This window comes from Thamnophis elegans, chromosome 7, assembly GCF_009769535.1.
Source record: "Thamnophis elegans isolate rThaEle1 chromosome 7, rThaEle1.pri, whole genome shotgun sequence".
NCBI lineage: Eukaryota > Metazoa > Chordata > Lepidosauria > Squamata > Colubridae > Thamnophis > Thamnophis elegans.
In genome coordinates this window covers 60736162-60760108 of record NC_045547.1, presented here as the reverse complement: position 1 = coordinate 60760108, position 23947 = coordinate 60736162, and the positions used below count along the sequence as shown (strand labels likewise).

At 39.7% G+C, this 23947-nt stretch overlaps 1 protein-coding gene across 1 annotated transcript in view; it reads right to left on the bottom strand.

Annotated features, from left to right (window-relative positions):
* CPED1 (cadherin like and PC-esterase domain containing 1) overlaps positions 1-23947 on the bottom strand; it is a 118863-nt gene that overhangs the window by 9522 nt on the left and 85394 nt on the right. Inside the window, exons 18-20 of the mRNA XM_032222152.1 lie at positions 6506-6623; positions 5654-5790; positions 225-445 (exon numbers count right to left, since the gene is read on the bottom strand). Coding sequence (XP_032078043.1) covers positions 225-445; positions 5654-5790; positions 6506-6623 — 476 coding nt within the window. The remainder of the gene's footprint in view (positions 1-224; positions 446-5653; positions 5791-6505; positions 6624-23947) is intronic.

Genomic DNA, 23947 nt, shown 5'->3' with positions numbered 1-23947 from the left:
GGTGAAAAAATGACCCAGTCTGTTAAGTGTCAGCCTTTGTTGCATCCTGTCAACATGTTGGCGGGGAGGGGGGGCAAGGCAAGGAAGGGAAGACACGGTTAAAAAGGAGGACATTTCTACCTTGAGGTACTGTAAATATTTCCCAAAGGCAGGAACTGAACACTCAAATCAAGCACCTGAATGCCAGGAAAAAGAAACTAATCTTGCCAACTGTTCTATCATACCTGGATAGCAGCTGCTCTAGAGCTTCTTCAAATGTAGGTCTTTGACTGACACTGATCCAGAATTGGGGATAATATGAATAACTAATGAAAGTGCTCCCATTGTTCACATTGTGATAAAACTTCATGCCATGTGCCTTTTGCCATTCTTGAAGGGTCTCATTCACTCTCTCTATCAGGTAATACATCATCCCTCTGTTAGTGGAATCACCAATAAAAAGAACCTTTAAAGGTAAAAACCAAAAACCATTTAATAACAAAAGTGATAGATCAGTGGAACTTGGAGCTTAAGTCTGCAGTTTTGGTTTAAATCTGCTTGGTGGACTAGCAATAAATAAATTACAGCAACTTGTATGATGGAGGGTCATAAATGCACATGTAGTCCTCACTTACTGACTGCCTCATTTAGCAACCATTTGAAATTCTGACAGTGTAAAAAATAGATTTGAGACCAATCCTTGCATGTATGATTGTCACAGCAACCGGTAGTCATGCAATCATCATTCAGGCCCTTCACAACTGATGAGCATTTATGACTGTTGCAGAATCTTGCAGTCACACGATTGCCATTTGTGTAGTTCACAACTGTCTTGCAAAAAGCAGAATTAATAGATAACATGGAAGTAAAATCGTAAGTCATGGTCACGTGATGTTTCACTTAAGGACTGTGGCACTAAATAACTGAAGGGGAAGTGAGGTTGTAAGCCCATTGTGGTCATGTGGTTTTCCACTTAGCAGTTGCAGCATTAGCAATTGTGTGGCCGGTCCCAATTGGTCCAAATGGTTGCTAAGCAAGGACAACGTGTATTTTCAATATGAAAGGTTGTTTTTCAGATACGTATTTATTAGTATTAATTTTTACAGAGATGTTCTATACTTAGGAAAATGTGAAGTGGATTCTACAGTCACTGCATCTATTATGGATGGATATACATATTTGGATTCTATGACTTCAAACACAAATCTCTTCCAGTCAGATATCAAGCAGTTCTAAGCTCTCTCAGCTTTCTTTTACTTTCCAGCATCAAGCCTGGGCGGATATGAATAATTATTCAGAAGAAGTCAGTGACTGAGAATAAGATAACTCTACTCTACATGTAAATTTTAAATTATACCCTAATAGCTGGATGTAGGCTACCACCAACTCCTCTTTGGTTCTTTGAATCTCTTTTAGAATGAGCCAAATTCATAAGGATATTGACCTGAAATAGGAGTGAAATGGGGCTTTAAAAAGAAAAAAAAAGAGGCTCCAATGCTATTTTGCCCAGCACTTTAAAAATCTGAGGCTGCTTTAAAATCATTTCTGTAAGTCAATATTTTAGATCCAAATTTACACATAAAAAACTCAGTCTGAGAAGTGGCACATTGCATATGTGAAATATTGAAGATTCCAATGAAAACTCTTAACACAGAGGCCTCATTGACATCTAAGATAGCTTTCTTGAATTTGGCCAATTTCAAAATTAAGCAGAATAATGGTATTGCTTATATGTGTCATCTAGTGTGTATAAAGGGAAAGTGGGTTTTTTTTAAAATATAAAGACCAAACCAGGAAAAACACACACATTCTGTCAGACTATGTGAAAGTACTGTAAATGAAAATAAAGGATACAATTAAAATAACATTCATTTCTTAGTTATATAAATTGCTGAGTTCATTTGATTATACTATTAATCTATAAAGGGCTTTTTAAAGAGTGAAACTGAATAAATATGTATTCCATCATCTTTAACATATACCAGTACCTTATGAGTATTCTTTTTACCTTTTCAATTTCTTTTTCTAAAAAGTTCCTTTGGGCAATCAAAATACTACATAGCAGCAAAACTCCATGTTAAATTAATTAACAAGAATTTGATAAAAAGTTTTATTACATGGAGAAAACAAACCACTTTTTTGTTTGGCTTTCATTTTTGTAAATGTACTTTTAAACTCATTACATTTTTCAAATGCTACAGTATAAGATCATGTATATTGTATTATCATGTAATATACATTTCATATCCTTTTTTTGTACTTGTAAAACTTCAAATAATTTTTAAAATATATGGTATTATATATAAAATAAATAAATCCTTTTCAAACATACATTTCCTACATTCTTTGTATATAACCTATTAGCTTTACTAACACATTAATCTCCCAAAGCTCTGTTACAGGATGCTTAGGGATTTATAACCCATTTTTCTTGTCTCGGACAATCTGTGTGTACTTCTCTACCCCACCCTGTGGTTCTAAGTTAGCACTGATAGAAATAACATGAGTGCTGAACTGAAAAGGGAGATCAGAATAAAGCCAATGACAAGCCATGGCCATTAGTGAAACACAAAGCCTAGGATGCCCTACCAATCCAATGCTCAACATATTTGTTGATCCTTATAGAACTTGCATTTCTTGGTCAGCTGTGTCTCCAGGACCACATCATAAGCTTCATGGGAAAGAGTAGGATTTGAGCATCACCTGTTCTTGTCAACATTATATTCCAACTTTCTCTGCCACCTTGTCAGGGTATCTGCTGCTCCAGAAGAAAGAACCTCCTTCAATCTGCTATTCTCTGGATGTATCAGACTACAAATCTACCCTAATGGTTATGCTCTGGATATAATGGGAGTAGTGGTTCAACACAAATGAAAAGTATCAGATTGAGAAAGGAACCAATGAATTTATTTGTTCTGTTATATTTTTTAGAGATTATTTACTTCAGTAATAGGGCATTTCTTTGGATAGTTTAATAGATGGGGCAGTTCTGTGGGAAAATTTCTGAGAAGTTTAAGAATGTCATTGGTTCCATTTCCCTATGGAAGAGAGGTTTTTTAAAAATTGACACAAGTGTAAAATGTCCGACTTTTGCATCTGCAGAAGCTGAAGATTTAACCAAATGACCAAAAATGTATTTGCCTCTTATACTGTATATTTACATGGGATGTCACAGTTGAAAATACAAAAAGTGCAGAGTTTGTATCATAACATTGTGTTTCATTATTCCTTCCCTCACCAACAATTCATCTTGTGGACAAACTTTTATTTTAATATCACAATAGACTCTTAGTTCCATTTTTAGTGATAGCAATATTGTATTCTCTGCATTAAATGCAGCAAGGAACATCTGCAAATATTGGAACAATAATATAATTTTAGACTCTGGGGCAATTACTGGTTATAAATTAAAGATACATCTATGTTTATACACACAACTTAGATTATTGAAAAGAAAAATTGGGTTGCTTAAATTATTTTAAAAAGCAATATATTCCATTAATATATCAAATTTCACTCTCAAATTTATTAGTATTGCAAATTTTGGGGAGATGATTCTAAATCTATAGTATGTTTTTATAAACCTATAAGGACTATTGCTAAGACAGATTTTCATTGTTGCAAGACTTATAATTAAATATTAAAATATTCATATTAAAAAATCAAAAAATTCAACATTGAAATATTTGATGTTTTTCATGTTCATAAAATAAGACTAACTGAAGAAAAAAAATCATCTTGTATTTTTAGAGAATCCAGAAATATTTTAAAAGGCATCATTATTCAGTCACAACTGTGACATGGGTAAGGGAAATTAACTTGTGGCTTATGAGTTATTCCACAATTTCCCCTTTTGGGTTTCATGCTCATAAATATATCACAAAATATTTTCTTCAATTTCAGTCCTACATTATTCTAGATTTACTATGCTTTGTAGACAGTAATGGTATCCTTTTTTCTTCACTACCGGTCGGTAGCGGGAACATGCGCAGAAGGTCATGATGACATCTGGGTGGGTGGGCGGAGCCTTGTGCCACTACCAGTTTGCTCGAACCGGTATGAATCGGCAGAATACTATCTATGTTTGTAGATATGAATAAATTCCTCAATTATATATAAAATATACCACTGTATGAAAAAGTATATATTTATTCAGTATAGCAAGGAGCAAAAACATATTATTCTTCAAAGTTGGAAGGACAGCGCAACTCTAGTATTATCATTGTAGATTGTTCATACTTGTTTGCTTTCTGTTTATGGCTCTCAATGTGATGGAAAGACAAAACAATATTATTCTGTGTGGTCAAAATGTAATGATATGTTTAAAAATTGAGCTGACTTTTTTCCCCTACATGGGATGTTTTTGTCATTTTTTTCTGTTTGTTTCTGTGTTTATTGCCTTATTTATAAATTTATTTTGTTTAATAAAAGATTTAAATTTCTTTTTTAAAGAAAGCTAAATAAGAATCAACAGGCAAACCTGCAATAAATAAGGGCTTTAAAAAAAAACAGAATAGAACTTGTTTAAAAATAGATTAGACCTTTCTAGAACAATTATTTTGCAAGGTGAATTATGGCAGGAATAAGGTTAGATAGATAGTTCAAGTTTCGGATAGTATAACTGAATTTCCAAAGCTAGAGAAAACATGAATGGCCACACTTGGAATTGAAGAATTGCGTGCTAAATAAGTCAGGAATAGAAAAGGAATGATAGATATTTGCTTGTCAACCTTGAAGATGATTCTGTTTGAGTGCATCAGCAGGAAAGATAAGACTCAACTTTCTTTTTACTTTATTGGTGCCAATTACTTTATGGTTCATCTATTGCAGAACATTTTTCTTGGTGCCCTTATATAAAACAGCATTTCTCAATCTCAGCAACTTTAAAATGTGTGGACTTCAACTTCCAGAATACTGTGTGGGCAATTCAGAAAGTTGAACTCTATATATCTTAGAGTTGCTGAGGTAGAGAAACACTAATATAAGGCAAATTAAGTTCCATGATGCCCAACAGATGTTTTAGACTTTAATTCCTAAACTCTGGGAATCTGGGAGCTAACTATATAGTCCAAAAAAATAAAATGCATGTGTGTTAAAGAAGTTCATGCAACATATATATATAGTTGAACATTTTAGATATTCATTAGTCATGCAGCTTATATTGGGGTTATTTTTAAGTGTTTATTCTTAGCGGTGTAATGCACTGCAATAGCTGCAATGTAACATTTACTTCCGAATACTTGTATTAGCAGACAGCTGTACCTGTGCCACACATGTCAGCCAGATGTTAGACAGTCAAACCATGCTTATTAAGGAGACACTGCTTTTCCAAGCAGTCTTAGAATCTTCAAGGTAAGAAACGCCTGAGGCCTGCACGAGAACATGAAGGAAGTTTGGTAAGTTTGGTCAGCAGGAGCAAAGCCATGCATTACACGCCAGCAGAAAAAAAACAGAATTCATGAAAAACAAATTAATGTCTAACACTAACATATAGCATTTCATTAATTGAAACAAACTTAGGGTATTGTTTGGACTCCAATAAAAATTACAATGGAAGAATGATTAATATATTAATAATACAATATTCAGCTTTCCAAAAAAACCACAGATTAAATGAAGAGATAAATTGGGTTTTTTTTCGTACAGATTTTCCTCTATCAACCTTGTGACTTACCTTTTTTCTTTCTACACACTTCTGGAGTTCTGGTTTATTCAGAACAGGGTATTGACAATTTCTTGGCTGCCATGTTATCTGCCTCCAATCACAGGTTCTATTATCAGAACAACTAAGGCAAGGAACAATCCACTGTCCTGGAAAGTAGATGATAACCATGGAATTTGTTGACCAGAAATAAATTAGGCAGACATTGATGCCTAGAAATCAAAATACTTTTACTTTCTCTTGACCCAAAAATGAACCCAAATGGAGGAGACTCGGGGCAACACAACAAATCTTTGCTTGACATAGAAATGGTACTTATTTAAATTTACATCTTTCCTTTCCTCCAAAGACCTCCAAAATGGACTCAAAAATCATTGGATACAATGACAGTCCTTGGGAAACTGTATAAATGTAATTATACTTTCAGATCTAAATTTCTCCAGTCCTTGTCTAGAACTCTAACCGCAATGCATCACTTAGCCAAGTGACAATATCAACTCTGTCTCCATGAACTGATATACAGTATTTTGGAATTTTAATTGAAAGTTATCTACAGTTTTGTGACTTTTCTTTTTTTAATTGATGCTGCAATAGACAGATGCCATTATTTCCAAAATACATGGTTTGTGCTCTGCTACTGAGTTAAAATTCCTTTTTTGAAGGCAAATGCATTATTTTAACCATTATTAATTATTCATAATTTAAAGTAGAAGATGATTTAACAAATTAGTTTGCGTCTATTGGTTTTTTTTGACTAAACCTTGAGCTTTTTCTTAATTTTCAAGTGGTAGGACGCAAGAAAGCAACATTCTTGTAAGAAGGTGAGAATATTTTTGAATATGCAAAAATATATTAAAAACATGCCTTTTACATCCCCCATTTCACATGTCTTCAACTGTGGCTGTGAAACGATTGACAGGTATTCAGCAGAGAGAGGCTGCAAACCACAGGATTCCTCAGGATGAATGACTGAGCCACAATCCTGAATTAAAATGTCAAAATACAACTGATCAATATACAGAATATGTTCTATCACATGTGAACTATAATGGGCAATAACATAACTGAAAAGAACAGTTAAGAGCAGGGAGAAAGAAGACATATGTTTATCCATTCCTCAGAATGTTCTGTCTCCAGATTGCCAAATATTTCATACCCTCATTCAGAAGCAGAATACATGTTTTGCAAGTAGAAGATAATGAGGCTGGATGTCCAGCATTTTTGTGGGAGACTTGGAAGGAACCTTCTCTGAAATAGAAAAAAAATTTCCAGGTTTTTTTTTTTTTTTTGGTTTAAATCACTCAATCAGTATAAAAGCTCCAACACCTACGGTATTTGGTTAACGATGGTAGGCAAACAAAAACATGAGTGTAAATATCATAGGCAATGATAATTTAATCACACAATATTTATTACTTGCTGTAGTTCCTGAGAAGAAGGCGGGGTGCCAATGTAATCCAATAAATGAGTAGATAAAGAAACCAACATTATTTATTTATAGGCACTGAGCAGTGGTTGACCACAAAGCCTTCCATTGCAGGCCTTAACAGAGGCCACCAACTGAAGTTTCCAAGCATATGATATTTAAAAAGTATTATTCTTTGCACTGTGCAGTTGTGACTGTTTAACACTATTTCATTCAATTAGGAAAGAATACATTTACCATCTGCAACTAATTGTGTTTCGGAGAAGATCTGCATATGCCATGAAGTCATTTCATCACTCTTGTTTAGTCAGTTTATATCTTTTTTTCATACATAACCAAGCTGTGATGATCGAATGCACTATGAAAAGTATACTAATAAAATTAGTGAGAATGAGCTCATAAAAGTGAAATAAGTATCTCATTGCAAAGAAATACAAATTCTGAACATGTGGATTAGCTCCACTAGAGGAAAGCCATTAATGCAAGAGAACAAATGAAAAGCAAATGCAACCATAATTGGCAGGGAGATACTTAATCCTTTCTTCCTGTACTAGATTGCCCAGGGAGTTTTCCCAAATGATATTTGTCTGCACCCCAGCCCCATAGTCAAAAGTCAATTTCTTCCAATATTTCCAACAACAACAACAACAAAACACAACACAAACCTCTGATCAAATGCATGTGAGAAGTGCTTTCAATTCTACTTTTGTTTGGCTTCTTTTTGAATAGGTGGAAATGTTAGACCTGTGAGACAGTCCCAACAAGAAGCACAACCTGTCTTTATCGTAAGCTTATATAATAAGAGAATCTTGCAAGACTGAGGGGGAAAAAACATTCCTTTCCTTCCAGAAAAATAGGAAAGGCCCCTTCTGAAACATTTCCCATGTCACACAGACACACCCCTGCAAAATTCAGTTGAAACCAAAACTTAACTTCTTTGCTCCTAGATTAAGAAAATAAATTAAATTAAATGATCTTTTAAAAAAAATGATTTAGAGAATTGAAAGGTATGGTGATTAGAATGTGTCAGTTTATATCTTTTGCTGGGTTTTTTTAATGAGTTTCCTATGATTAAGATACTCCCAAGTTTCTAGTGCATATCCTTGACTACTCATAATCATACTGATTTTGATAATTACACACCCTTACAGATATGTCAGAAACACTCCCAAAATTCCTAGTTAATCACTAAATTGACTGGAAATAATGGAAATTCCAGTCCAATTATTCCAGTCTGTTAGGATAAAAAGGGATATAATTTAACGATATAACTAAAAATTCTTCTATTCTAAAACAAAAAATCTACAACTCCTATATTGCAAATCAAGTTTGGAGACAACACAAATGCAGTCTCAGATATATCAACAGACTTGGATTGCTCTCAATGCTGCAGGCCCCATTAGCTTTTGTGGTCACGTGAAGGTAGAAATTACATACAGAATACAGAAACCGCAGGGCGAATTTAATGAAAAGACTCATTAGTCAACAACAGTAGGCATCATCCTTTGTTCATTTTGGTAGTCTGCTTTACTTCAAGCAGATGCAAATCAGAGTTTCTGAGCTTTTTCATGTGATTAATATCATAAGAGTGAAGTCTTATATGACCATGTATAAAAAACTAATATGAAAACAATATTAAGTCATCTATTTCATTGTCTTATTTGGGAAATTAGAAGTCATAAATCAAACAAATATATCAATAGTTTTTGGTGAAGAGATAACTCAGAACTGCACATCAGGAGATTTTTATAGTTATCTATTCTTTAAAAGAAAATATGTAAATATACTTTTTTATTCCATGTTGATTATATGACACCAGTGGTGGTATTCAGCAGGTTCTGACCAGTTCTGGAGAACCGGTAGCAGAAATTTTGAGTAGTTCGGAGAACCGGTAAATACCACCTCTGACTGGCCCCGCCCCCATTTATTCTCTGTCTCCTGAGTTCCAGCTGATTGGGAGGAAATTGAGATTTTGTACTATCCTTCCCCTGGAGTGGGGTGGGAAAGGCGATTTTACAGTATCATTCCCCTACCACGCCCACCAAGCCACGCCCACAGAACTGATAGTAAAAAAAATTGAATCCCACCACTGTACCTTTATTTTTAAAACATATTTGCAACTGAGGGTCACAGGGACAAAGCACCAAAGCTATCATATTAAATATCTTTGATGTACAATTTATACATTCATTTGCAGCCACAAATATGATCACACACTTTCTTTCATACACTATTAATTGAATAAGCATGGATCATGGGAAATACACTGCTGTTGTTATTAACAGCAAAATTAATAGGACTGTATTTTAGATATCTACAATAAAAATTTATATCCAACATAAAATGTCAAAATTTACAGTCATAAATTAGTGATTTAACAGAATAAGAATGTCATAATAAATCTAAATATGAGAGAGGGGGTGGAGAGAAAGAGAGAGAAGTATTAGTTATAATTAGACTGATGTATTACAAACTGTCTAGAGTCACTGAAAGCTGGGTAGTGTAAAAATGTAATAAATAAAAGTAAACAACCCTATTGCTTTATATTATGTAAATAAGGATGAACAAACCTGAGTTTAGCATTTGCTGAGTTTAGTATGCTGTTTTTCCTGTTTCATCCCACAGCTATACCCTTGCTTCATCCATAAACGATACATTCTTCAACTATAATGCACCCACAACTGGCCACAAATCAGGAGTTTGGTAACATCTTTTTGAAATAATACATTTTATTCAAATTTATGGTGTGGTGAACTTCAGCTGACTTCATCAGATGTTTCTTCAGGTTAAATACTACATGTTAATAAATTTTCTTGGTTGGGAAAGATGCTTTGAGACTCCAGATTTTCTGCCCTCCCAGATACTTCCCTCCTAGTTTCCACAAATTATGATTTTCTCAATTTCCAATTTAATAATGTGCATAATATTCTTTGCACAAGGGATTGGCCCAGAGATTGTATTCAGCAGGTTCTGACCAGTTCTGGAGAACCAGTAGCAGAAATTTTGAGTAGTTTGGGGAACCGGTAAATACCACCTCTGATTAGCCCCGCCCCATCTATTCTCTGCCTCCTAAGTCCCATCTGATCATGAGGAAATGGAGATTTTACAGTATCCTTCCCCTGCCATGCCTGCCATGCCACACCCACCAAGCCAAGCCATGTCCACCAAGCCATGCCCACAGAACCGGAAGTAAAAAAATTGAATCCCACCACTGGATTGGCCTCAGCCAATAGATAGACAGTGTATCGCCTACAGACAGCAACCATTGTAATTTCTTAATAATTTTTGTTGTTGTTGCAAGAGTTCTAACTGCAAAGAAATAAAAGTATGTAAATTCTCAGATCAGCTGAACATTCTAAAAAAGTAATTCCTGAAGTCCTGCCCATTATTCTGCATGTCTTTCTGATCCTTTTAATCTATTCTCCCATGCTTTGCATTGATTGTTGTGCTCACATTAATGGCTGTAACTATTCACTTCACAGTCACTTAAATCCTAGTGCTCTCTGATGTTTAGCCAAAGGTGCAACTTGATCCAGAGACTTATTGGAGTTCCTTGCACAACACATCCAGGGAATTCTGTATTGCCAGACATCAGGGCTAATAGAACAGCTGAAAATTGCAAACTTTTTTTACATCCCATTCCTTAGGATTTACCTATCATTCCATCATTTCCTTCTCTGCCACAGAATCTGTTTTGAATGGAAATGATCTTTCTTTGCTTTTCGGTTGTGTCATGATTTATTCTCTATTTTTCAATTTTTTTACTTTTAAAATAATAAAAATAAACAAAACAGTATGATAATTGTGTTAGAAATACATACATTGTCCAAGAGAAAACACACACCTAGAAAGTACTTTTTAAGTTAAAAGAGTACAAAAATGAAAAACATAGCATTATATGTCATTGTAGCAATAAAGTGTTGCAGTTTATATACTGCTAGAACTCTCATTATTAGGTTTCTTACGTGGGTAAAATGGTACATCATAGGACAGCCATTTTGAGCCAAATGGATAATTTACAAAATGAGTACAAATAACAGGACCCATGACTACCAAGAGAATGAAATAAAGGAAAGTTATGGCTGTTTCAGTGCTGTTGGCTATTGCTGTGCTGCCTCAAGGTGGTATTCAGCAGGTTCTGACCAGTTCTGGAGAACCAGTAGCGGAAATTTTGAGTAGTTCGTGGAACCGGGTGGGGAATTGATTGATTTATATTCCTTAGCAGTCATCTGATGGTTAGCACTTCGAAGGTTAGTCATTAGCTCTGTGAGAGTCATTGTGTCTGCTTGAGGGTTTATCTGTATCGTAAGGGTCACTTCAATCAGAGTGCAAATGGGTGTGGAACTTTTTCAGGATTGCCAAATGACCTTTTGAGTGATAACAACCAGACTATAAATGCTTTCCCCCCCACCCCAACCACCTGCGCATGCGCACGACTCTCACCCAGCCCCACACATGGGCGTGCGTCTCTCAGCAGAGACCCGAAAATCAGCTGGCCAGCGCAAGGCACTCGTGCATGCGCAGTGGAACTGACCTGCTATGTGTAAAAGCAGAATTGCCATGAAACTTTATAGGTGAAATGGAAAATCAATGCAAATATTTAGTTACAAAATGGCCAGGGATATTTATTAATGTGTTTTCCTTCATGGTCTTTTTTTTTTCATTTTACAGTTTTCTCTTTAAACTCATGCAAATTAATTAAACCTGCTTTTTGAATTGGTTTTTTTGGGGGGTTGGGAAAATACAGCAGGGAACGAAACTATAAAGCAATGGGCAGATGTAACACAAAGCAGCAATATCAACAAAATTCAGTCTGCCTTCTGCAACAATAAAGCTCAAAACCATCATTAAAATTAATTCTCAATCAAGTTGAGTTAGAAAAACAAAAGCTTCATTCACAGGGATTTTTTTTTTGATAGATGCAAGCTAAAATTTGACAATGCACTAGTTTTCACATGCAGCAGATATAGGTAAAAATAAGAAACCAACAACAAAGTTATGTAGTATATTGATAACAACTAAGACTAAAATAAGAGCCAGAGGAGACAAAACAGGAGAATGTTGTCCCACTTTTATTCCTATTGAATGGAATGATAAGACAATCCTTGAGATCATGTCTGCAAGTTTGCATGGTTAAGTTCCCAGCTGATTGTGCCTAATACTACTACTTTTACATAACTATTTCATTTAGCCACCCCATTCATGCTGTACGTGTTTATCCTGTTCTTTGGAATAAGTAATCTTTCTTTCAAAGACTGTAAACCATCACAAATCTGCCAATCTCAAAGTTACTGAATGATGAAAAAAATTGTCTAATCATATGTTTGCAGACCACTGCAGCACATGATTTACATTCATAACCATTTTGGCACAAATACACCTTTGTGGCCTCCGGGTTAATATTATGCTTGGCAGAGCTTTTGCAACAAATTGATAAAATTCTATCTTCCAACCTTATTTCCCCCTGCCTCCTGTTTTGAACAATATAGGGAAAAGATGCAAGCATGGCTTTTGGATTTCAATACTATTAGAGCAGCTCTGCAATGAATCAGAAATATCACGAAGAAAGAGGCTGATAGTGGAGAGGTTAGCAATATTCTGAGATATTATACAACTGAGTCTCTAAAGGGATCCATTCTAGGGAGGAATGTGCCCTGGTTTGATCCAATCTGCTTTAAGCTTGATTTTTCTATTACCATTTATCCAATGCGACAAATGTTGGTAGTTTATAAAAATGCAATATATATGGTGAAATCTGCCAAATTATATCCAGAAATCGTGGATTTAAAATGTGTAAGATACCAAAGGATTTTTTTACCTTCTTGTTATTTCTTTTTTTAAAAAGTCAAGCATGGTTATTGTAATGCTAGACTCTTTAAAAGAAATAGATCATGTGATCATGAACATTCATTCCATACACACATATACCACACCCAAGGATAGTAACAGTAAGATTTTGGTCTGGCTAGTATTTATCTAAATATTAATTTGGGTAGTGTAAGATTTAGAGTGAAATTCTTTTAAATCCTTGTGTAAAACAACATATTTAAGAAATGGTGAATCATAATGGTGGAATGCTGTTTGTAGGTAACATTCCGACTTTGGTGGCTTCCAATGTGTGCAAAGCAGGAGGTTGCAGTTATCGCAAATATCTATTCTGTTGATGCAATGAAGAAAGTATAAGTTATACAGGCATCATTGTTGAACTTTTGATATAGGTGCATTTATTTGCACAAATATGTATGTGTTTCACTGCATATATATTTTAAACACTGAATTCATGGCACAAGGATATAATAGGAAAGAGAAAAAATTGAATGAAGGGACTATAGGACAGAGACTAGCTTTCTCTGTCAGCCCCCTTCATTTTCAATCAGAATCTGGGAGATATCAGGCTTAAGTATTTTATAATAAAAGTTACTGTAATTACAAAATAGAGTATCCAACAGCTGAAATGCTACTCAGAAAAATTGGGAGATTTAATGGTTACCTGGATCCCGTAGCTTGCATCTCTTTCCCACCCCAAAACATTGCAATCCCCCACTTCTGGTACAGAAAAAAGAGGGGACATAGGTACCAAAATAAAGATTAATAGCAGTTCAAAAATTAACATCCCCCCCCCAAATCTTATTGATCAGCCAAATTTTACAGTCCTGTAAACATGCAGCAGGGAGGATCAGCTGTCCATAAAAGGGAACCACCAATGAGAAGATCCAATTGCAAGTACCCTGCAAGTGACTCCCTTGGCAAGGGAACTCTCAACAGACCTTGAAAGGATGGGATAATATAGCTTAAAAGCATGCAAATGAGTGATAAATATATTGCAAAGGAAAAATAACTTGTAGGGGCAACTATTAAAAGAAGTGCAATTTATTCACTTCCATGCTGCAATATTTGTTGTGTAATAGTTGATTTATCTAACCTATGTATATCCCACCTCCCCCAACCCCACAAAGGATTAGTAGAAAATTTATAGTTATTGTAAAACAAATTTTATTATGATAATAATTGTCCCCAAATGACAAAACAGAGGGACGGCCAAAATATTTTCAGTTCTTCTCTGCCTTATAACTATGATATTGGTGAGTTTAGATCAGAGGTGTCAAATTCATGGCGTCACATTTTTATCATGTGACACATCACAACTCCCCCCCCTTCGCTAAACCGGGGGTGGGCGTGGCAGCACTTGACGCATCTGGTTTGACACCCCTGGTTTAAATTTTGATTTCAAAGCATTCAACTTCACCAGTACCTGCACAAAATAAAACAAGAGTGAATTTCAGTCATTTTAATGTTAGTTGGAAGTTATTTAGACAAATCTAATTGGATTTTAACCCTCTCAGAGTAGCTAACCTAGGTTTATCAATGGCTGTTTGCATTCCTAGTCATAGTTTAATAAATATGGCAGCACTAGGAGAAGGCTCCCACATACACATAGACGTTGGTTTGACTATTTTGATAATCATAATCTGATTTGTTTGGCCTTGATTATTACATTCTTAAGAACTGAATCATTTTGGTTTGAAAAGTACACTCAGATTTATGTGTGAACAACTTTACACAAGAAGACCCGGTTAGAAAACCAGTTATTAATACAATTTGTGAAGCCAGTCTCTCAATCTTATGATAGTTTCTTACCATCCTTGTTGAATACGATTTCTGTGTTACAAAGTTCATGATATCTTAAGTAATAAATGAAAGCATTATTGTTTTTTTGATCCAGCTGGCATGCTAGTACTACCACCATTTTATTTCCATCTCAACTTAAAGCGTTTCCTGCTGTTATGCAGCATTGTGAGCATAAGTCACCTTCAGGTTCAGGTTCATTTCAAATATTCTCTGAACTGAATGAAAAATCTTCAGTAGACCTGCCAGCTCAATAGAAATAAATATTCCACTTCTGAAGATACTTCATTAAATCCCTGTTTATTTCAGTTGAATTGCAAAGGAACACATTTAGGATTTGTTTTTCTTATTATTATTGGTAAGAAAAGCCCAAATAAATCATTTGACTGAGTTCAGAATAGTTCATTCCATTTTTCTCTCGCACTGAATGTGGTTTATAATGCTGTTCTAATATTATTCATATTATTTAGCACCGAGGAAGGACATGCTTGTCATGACTTTCTGCATTTTTCCAGACAAAGGAATTTGAGGGAGAGGATTGGGTTACTTCTTCCCCATTTGCAGTCCAGATTTAGAGAAAGCTCTACACACATGGAAAACAATCTTGGAGTAATGCTACATACAACTGTTTTTATATTCAGTGCACTTGGTGCTTTTGATTACCGGCTTTTAAATAGTAAAATCTTTTCCTTTCATCATTCCAATGATTTGCTAGTAGGAAGTTTTCTATTATTCTACTGTCATATCTCTCTCCCTCCATCCTCCCCATTTTTCTCTCTTCTCTTATTTCATGACCCTGACCTAATCTCGCTATTGTTCCTATTAGCAAGTTTAAGCAAGCGAACTTCAAACAGCCAAGGAACGGGTTACAAGCTTTAATGGGCACACAAGATAATCATCTAAATTACATTTCTAGGACTGATGGACCAGACAGGCTTAGAGAGTAACATTACTAGTTTTCACTGTTAATCAAAATGCATTGTGTATCTCAGGGAATATCAGCCTTGCCCCTCTGTCTGAAGGGCTGGGCAATACTGATTAACAAAGGCAGCTGCATTAGCTTTCATCTCTCCTGAATTTTACTCAAGAGGCCCAAGTGACATGAAAGGCAAATGTGACCACAACTCGAACGCTCATCATTGGGATATTATCCACCCTTGGCTTGCAGATGACTCTACTCAGCAAAACAGTTGTTGCCAATTTTCACGATCTGTTAACACTTAGGAACTTCATATGGTGACATATCCTCTTTCACCTTTATTGGGTGTATTGTCAAGGGGGAATTGGAATGAGCGGCTTCACATTGTCTATGGAGTTCAAGAGTGATGGCTTGGGAGAGGCTCAAAAGGTTTCAGTGAATGCATGTTCTAATTAACAGATAGGGCTTCATTTCAGAAGAGAAGAGACAAGCCATGCTGGGCTGGATAAATGAAATCAGTACTTGCACGAATGATCAAATGTCACTTTTTCTTGCAAAGGCAAGAAAAGACTTCTTAGAAGTCCTTCAGAAATACATACAATATTGCACATATAGGCCCAAGTATCTAGACTTATATTTTATGTGAACCTCACCCTACATTTCACCGAAAGTCCAGAGAGATGTCTTTAACTGATATTTTGCAAACAATGGTTTATCTTGAAGTAATCATTTCCCCCACCAAATATCATTTAGGTTTATCATCATGGAAAAGATCATACCTGTCTATGTTTTTTTAATGTTGTAAATAGCATAATGTTTGGGCTTCAGTAAAGAGGGGATGATATAGAGAAATTTTATAATTTGATCATTGTCAGGGATCTACTTACCTTCTTCACAGATGATCTCCTGCCATTCATTATTGAAAATATGGATCTAACTATTGACCAGATAGGATGATTGATTTAACAATGAAATACGTGCAGTGAAATCAATGCTCAAATTACAGAAGAGAAGAGAATGATCTTTTGTAAAATCTGCTTAGATTTTAGAAGGTTCAAGGGGTTTGGGCTAAAATGGAGAAGACATATTTTGGGGAACTTTATTAAATTAAATTAAATTACATTAAAGCCTCTTCTTAAACTTCATCATTTAATTTAAGTACTGGTAAGACTATCCTGCCTTTCTCAATTGTCTGGCATGCCTTTGACAATATGGCAATGTATATGGTTATGGCTCATTAAAAGATGACTAATATTGGGGTTATTGTATCTGGACTGCAAAAAGTTTGATAACCACTAGATGATGATACGGATATTTGTGGAACCGAAAGGCATGCTAGCCCTACTTAGTTCTGTAATGACTTCCTAGATTTTTGCCTCTATTTTTCAGATACTACGAATTTACAATATACTGCATGTAAATTCAAGCATACAAAAATTATGTTATGCAGGTACCTTTGAAATGCATTGGCTTTACCTTACTATGCTGTCTATGTAGCTATATTTGGTAAACCATGGTTCACAAGATGAGACCAATCAAGATTAAATCATTGTTATATCCCAGCTACTATATCCCTGCTACTATAGTTTCACTGAGTGCAGAAGCAGAAGTGGATGGGGGCCCGGATCCGCCTCTCATCCCAGAGTGTATGGTACGAATGGCCTGCTGGGGAGAATGGGGGACCCGGGAGGGGAGGAGTGGTCTACGGGGACAGGGATGGGCCGGAGCATCCCGGTCACGTTTGGGAGAGGCAGGAATGACGGGAGTTACAGGGCTAGCCATTACCGGGGAAGGAGGGTTCGCTACGTCACAGCAATCCCTCCTTCCGGCCCTGATAGCTCAACTCAAGGACCGAGTGGCAAGAGATGTCAGGGCCCTGGTCTCAGGTTGCTGTTGCTAAATGCCAGGTCTGTGATTCATAAAGCCCCCCCCTCATCCGGGACTTAATATTAGACAAGGGGGCAGACCTGGCATGTATTACTGAAACCTGGCTGGGCCACGAGGGAGGAGTCCCCCTCTCAAAAATGTGCCCAGAAGGGTTTCAGGTGCTCCACCAACCACGACACCAGAAAAGGGGTGGGGGAATGGCAGCCATCATCCAAGAGTCATTAATCCCTCGTGGGATCCCTGCTCTGGAGACTTTCGGGTGTGAGTCCCTTCTGGTGAAGTTGGACCTAGGGGGTCAAGTGGGCTTGTTTTTAACGTACCTACCTCCCAGCTGCATTACAACAGCCCTGCCCGTGCTCCTCGAGTCAGTAGCTGAGCTAGCGGTTGAGTTCCCCAGGCTGATAGCACTGGGGGATTTCAACCTGCCATCTCTCGGTGAACGCTCAGAAGGAGCACAGGAGTTCATGGCTTCCATGACAACCATGGACTTGACCCAGGTAATTCAGGGTCTGACTCATACAGCGGGTCACACGCTTGACCTCGTGTTTCTCTCGGGACAGTGGAGACATGATCTGGAATTGAAGGGCATTGAGATCTCGCCCTTGTCATGGTCAGATCACTTCCTACTGAGGCTTGACTTTCAGAAACTACTCCTCCACTGCAGGGAGGGGGAACCGATTAGGTGGTTCTGCCCCAGGCGCCTGATGGACCCTTTGGGATTTCAGATGGCGCTTGGAGAGATAGCTGACTCCCTTGCCCACAATCCGGCAGAGTCCTTGGTCGCTGCTTGGAATACATGGCGGCTGAGGCTCTAGACCGGATCGCGCGTTTGCAGCCTCTCCACAGCAGTGGATCCAGGAGGGCCCCTTGGTTCACCGAGAAACTCCGGGAGATGAAGCGCCAAAAGAGACGCCTAGAGCGACATTGGAGGGCTAGTAATTCCGAATCCGACTGAACACAACTAAGAGCCTTTATTAGGACTTATTTAGTGGCGATACGGGCGACAAAATGTGCTCATTTTCCCGCTCTTATTGCGTCTGCAGAATCTCGCCCGGCCGCCCTGTTTAGGATAACCTGCTCCCTCCTGAAAGGGAGGGGTGTGGGAGAGCCCTTACAGGGAAGAACTGAGGAATTTGTTCAGTTTCTGTTGGACAAAGTTGCTCGGACGGACCTGGACTCCACTTGGACAGTACCAACTGAGATGCCGGGGGAGGGCCTTGATCGGATTTCTTGGAGCGAGTTCCAGCTTGTCGCTCCTGAGGAAGTGGACAAGGCCATGGGAGCGGTGAGTGCCTCCACCTGCTTACTGGACTCCTGTCCCTCCTGGCTGGTCTCGACCAGCAGAGAAGTAACACAAGGCTGGCTCCAGAGGATTGTTAACACCTCTCTTTAGGAGGGATCTTTCCCGCACCCTCTGAAGGATGCGGTGGTAAGACCCCTCCTTAAGAAGCCTTCCCTGGACCCAGCTATCCTTAATAACTACCATCCAGTCTCCAAACTCCTTTTTGTAGGGAAGGTTGTTGAGAAGGTGGTGGCCTTTCAACTCCGATGGACCTTGGATGAAACAGACTATCTAGATCCCTTTCAGTCGGGTTTCAGGCCTGGTTACTGCACCGAAACTGCTTTGGTCGCGCTGACCGATGATCTCTGGCGGGCCAGTGATAGAGGACATTCCTCTATCCTAGTTCTTCTTGACCTCTCAGCGGCCTTTGATACCATTGACCATGGTGTTCTTCTGCGACGGTTACTGGAGAGTGGGAGGCACCGTTTTACGGTGGTTCTCCTCCTACCTCTTGGACAGGTTGCAGTCGGTGCTGGTTGGAGGACAGAGGTCGACCCCTAGGCCCCTCAAATATGGGGTGCTGCAGGGCTCGGTCCTGTCCCCCCCTCCTATTTAATATCTACATGAAGCCCCTGGGTGAGATCATATGCCGGCACGGGATTAAATATCATCAATATGCAGATGATACCCAACTGTATCTGTCTGCCCCGTGCCAACTCAGCGAAGCAGTGGAAGTGATGTGCCAGTGCCTGGAGGCTGTCAGGGTCTGGATGGGAGCGAACAAGTTTGCACACAATCCAGACAAGACTGAGTGGCTATTGATGTTGCCTCCCAAGGATAGTTCAGACATTCCATCCCTTAGCCTGGGGGGTGAAATCTTACACCCCTCAGAGAGGGTCCGCAACTTGGGTGTCCTCCTGGATTCGCAGCCGATATTAGAACACCACCTGTTGGCTGTGACCAGGGAGGCTTTTGCCCAGGTTCGCCTGGTGCACCAGTTGTGGTCCTACCTGGACCGGGAGGCACTTTGAATGGTCACTCATGCCCTCGTCATCTCAAGGCTCGATTACTGTAATGCACTCTACATGAGGCTGCCCCTGAAAAGCGTTCGGAGACTACAGTTGTTCCAGAATGCAGCCGCACGAGCGATAATGGGTGTACCTAGATACATCCATGTTACACCCATCCTCCGCGAGCTGCATTGGCTTCCTATTGGTCTCCGAACGCACTTCAAGGTGCTAGTCATTACTTTTAAAGCCCTACATGGCTTAGGACCTGGATATCTGCGAGACCGCCTCCTGCCACATACCTCCCAATGACCGATAAGATCTCACAGGTTGGGCCTTCTCCGGGTGCCGTTGACCAGACAATGCCGGCTGGTGGCCCCTAGGGGGAGGGCCTTCTCTGTAGCTGCTCCGGCCCTGTGGAACGATCTACCCATAGAGATCCGGACCCTTCCCACTCTCTCGGCCTTCCGAAAAGCCACTAAAACCTGGCTATTCTGGTAGGCCTGGGGCTGTTGACTTCACAAACAAGGTCCAGCCCCACCAAGATGGAATGTATGGCGTGTTGTTTTTAAATTGTTTATTTTTATATTTTTAACTTTTTAACTTTTATCTTGTCCTACGGGATTAGGCGGCATATAAATTTATTAAATTACTAATTACTATAATTAATGTGAAGCTCTTTGCCATATACAAAGTTTTCCTGAAAATAAGACCTATCCTGAAAATAATACCTAGCCTGATTTTTTAGTTTGCTCCTAATATAAGCCCTATGCAAAATATAAGCCCAAGTTAAGGTCATCATAATGTGGGGGAGGGGTGTGGCCATCACCAGAGACGGTGAGGATGCAGGAGCTGATAGCATCCAGAGCAGTTGCATTTGAAGTTGCAGTCCTGAAAGTATCTGAAAGCAGGTAAAAAATGCAAGTAGACAAATAGGGACCACCTTGGTGGGAAGGTAACAGGGTTCTGTGTGCCTTCAGCATCTAGTCATGCCTGCCATATGACTTCAGAGACATCTTCGGACAGCACTGGCTCTTTGGCTTTGAAACGAATATGAGCATCGCCCCCTACAGTTGGAAATGACTAGCACATATGTGCGAGGGAAACCTTTACTTTTATCTTTACTGGACAGAGCAGTTGCATTTGAAGTTGCAGTCCTGAAAGTATCTGAAATGTTATAGGGTCTCCTACTTGAACAGGGGGCTGGACTAGACCTCCAAGGTGCCTTCCAGCTGTTCTAATTCTGACTCTATCTAGGTGTTATGCCTGCAGGGCTTTATAACTGATGACAAGGACACTGAACTTAGAAACCTTCTGAGAAATAGCATGGTGTTTTAGCATCCCAGCACTTTTTATATATCAGTGAAGGGAAGGGGGCATTTTGTACCAGTGCAACTTCTGGTAGTCTTCCAAAGCAGCCCCATGCAAAGTGCATTTTAATAATCCAGCCTAGAGGTAATAAGGAGTGACTGTTGCCATGTATTTTTAGATGGAAAAGTTTCATCCTTCATCTTAGTTCTGTCATATAAACTGTCACCCAAACAGGCTCAGGCTGCCTAGATCAAGGCTTTAACAGATCTGTTTGTAACATGATCAGTACCACTATTTGTGAAATCCTGATGCTTCAATATATAATGGGCTGAGCCAATCATCCTTTTTGCTTTTGTATGGTCTCATTGCACTATCCTTACTTCCAATCTGAGCTCCAAAAAAGAAATTTCTCAATTTTAAAGGCAGAATAGAAAAACAAATTATGATGATGTGGAAGGAGTGAAAATCTTCAATGAATTACTTTTCTTCTTCTTCAAATAATCAATTAAACATTGAACAGAACAGTATAACAGAGTTGGAAGGGACCTTGGAGGTCTTCTGGTCCAACCCCCGGCCTAGGCAAGAAACCCTACTCCTCTTCAGACAAATGGATATCCAACATCTTCTTAAAGACGTCCAGTGTTGGGGCATTCACAACTTCTGGAGGCAACTTCTGTTCCACTGATTAATTGTTCTGTCAGAAAATTTCTCCTTAGTTCTAAGTTAGGATTAGGATTAGGATTTATTTCATTTATATGCCGCCCTTTTCCCCGAAGGGGACTCAGGGCAGCTCATAACTCAGTCAAGGGAAAGGAGGTACAAACAGGGGATAAAAAAGACAAACAAACAATACACAATTTAAAACACACAACAGCCATACCATTCGAGAAGGGGGGGCAGAAGTTCTTTAGCCCCAGGCCTGGCGGAATAACCAGGTTTTAAGGGCTTTGCGGAAGGCCTGGAGGGTGGTGAGGGTTCGAATCTCCACGGGGAGTTCGTTCCAGAGGGTCGGAGCAGCCACAGAGAAGCCTCTCCTCCGGGTAGTCGCCAGTCGGCATTGGCCGGCGGATGGAATTCGGAGGAGGCCTAATCTGTGGGATCTGATCGGTCTATTGGAGGTAATTGGCAGCAGGCGGTCTCTCAAGTACCCAGGTCCAATACCATGAAGGGCTTTATAAGTGACGACTAGCGCCTTGAAGCGTATCCGAAGACCAATAGGCAGCCAGTGCAGCTCGCGGAGGATAGGTGTTACATGGGTGAACTGAGGTGCACCCACGATCACTCGCGCGGCTGCATTCTGGACAAGCTGAAGTCTCCGAATGCTCTTCAAGGGCTGCCCCATGTAGAGCACGTTGCAGTAGTCCAGTCTAGAGTCACAAGGGCACGAGTGACTGTTGTGAGGGCCTCCCGGTTCAGGTAGGGACGCAACTGGCGCACCAGGCGAACCTGGGCAAATGCCCCCCTGGTCACAGCCGACAGATGGTGTTCGAAACTCAGCTGTGGGTCCAGGAGGACTCCCAAATTGCGAACCCTGTCTGAGGGGCGTACTGTTTGACCCCCCAGCCTGAGAGATGGAAAACTTGGCCAATTAGTAGGAGGGAAACACACCAGCCACTCGGTCTTATCCGGATTGAGTACAAGCTTGTTAACCCCCATCCAGACCCTAACAGCCTCGAGGCACTGGCACATCACGTCAACTGCTTCACTGAGTTGGCACGGGGTGGACAGATACAACTGTGTATCATCCGCATACTGATGGTATTTTATCCCGTGCCGTCGAATGATCTCACCCAGCGGCTTCATGTAGATATTAAACAGGAGGGGGGAGAGGACCGAACCCTGTGGCACCCCACAGTTCAGGGGCCTAGGGGTCGATCTCTGCCCTCCAACCAACACCGACTGCGACCTGTCCGAGAGGTAAGAGGAGAACCACCGTAAAACAGTGCCTCCCACCCCCACCTCCCGCAGTCGTCGCAGAAGGATATCATGGTCGATGGTATCGAAGGCCGCTGAGAGGTCAAGGAGCACTAGGACGGAGGCATGACCTCCATCCCATCTCCAGAGATCATCGATCAGCGCGACCAAAGTGGTTTCCGTGCTGTAGCCAGGCCTAAATCCTGACTGGAAGGGATCTAGATAATCGGTTTCCTCCAAGGACCGCCGGAGCTGAAAGGCCACCACTTTCTCAACAACCTTCCCCACGAAGGGGAGGTTGGAGACTGGACGATAGTTGTTTAAAATGGCTGGATCCAAAGATGGCTTCTTCAGGAGGGGTCTCACCACCGCCGCCTTTAAAGTGGGGGGAAAGAACCCCTCCCGAAGGGAGGCGGTAACAACCGCCTGGATCCAGCCCCGTGTCACCTCCCTGCTGTTAGCAACCAGCCAGGAGGGGCATGGGTCCAGCACACATGTGGAGGCACTTACGGCTCCCATGGCCTTGTCCACGTCCTCAGGGGTAACAGCTTGAAAATCAATCCAGTGATGTCCATCCAGATTCTCCCCTGGTGCCTCGGCTGGTTCTGCGCAATAGGAGTCCAGGTCCGTCCGAAGCCAAGCAACTTTATCCGCGAGGAATTGGATGTAGTCCTCAGCTCTGCCTTGCAAAGGGTCACCCGTATCCCTCCTGTTTAGGAGGGAACGGATTATCCTGAACAAGGCGGCTGGGCGTGACTCAGCGGAAGCTATCAGAGAGGCAATGTGTGTTCTTTTAGTTGTCCTAATTGCCCAGAGGTAGGCTCTGATGCTGGATGTTAAAAGCGCTCGGTCTGACTCAGACTTACTGGATCTCCATCGTTGCTCTAGGCATCTCTTACGGCGCTTCATCTCCCGGAGTTCCTCAGTAAACCAA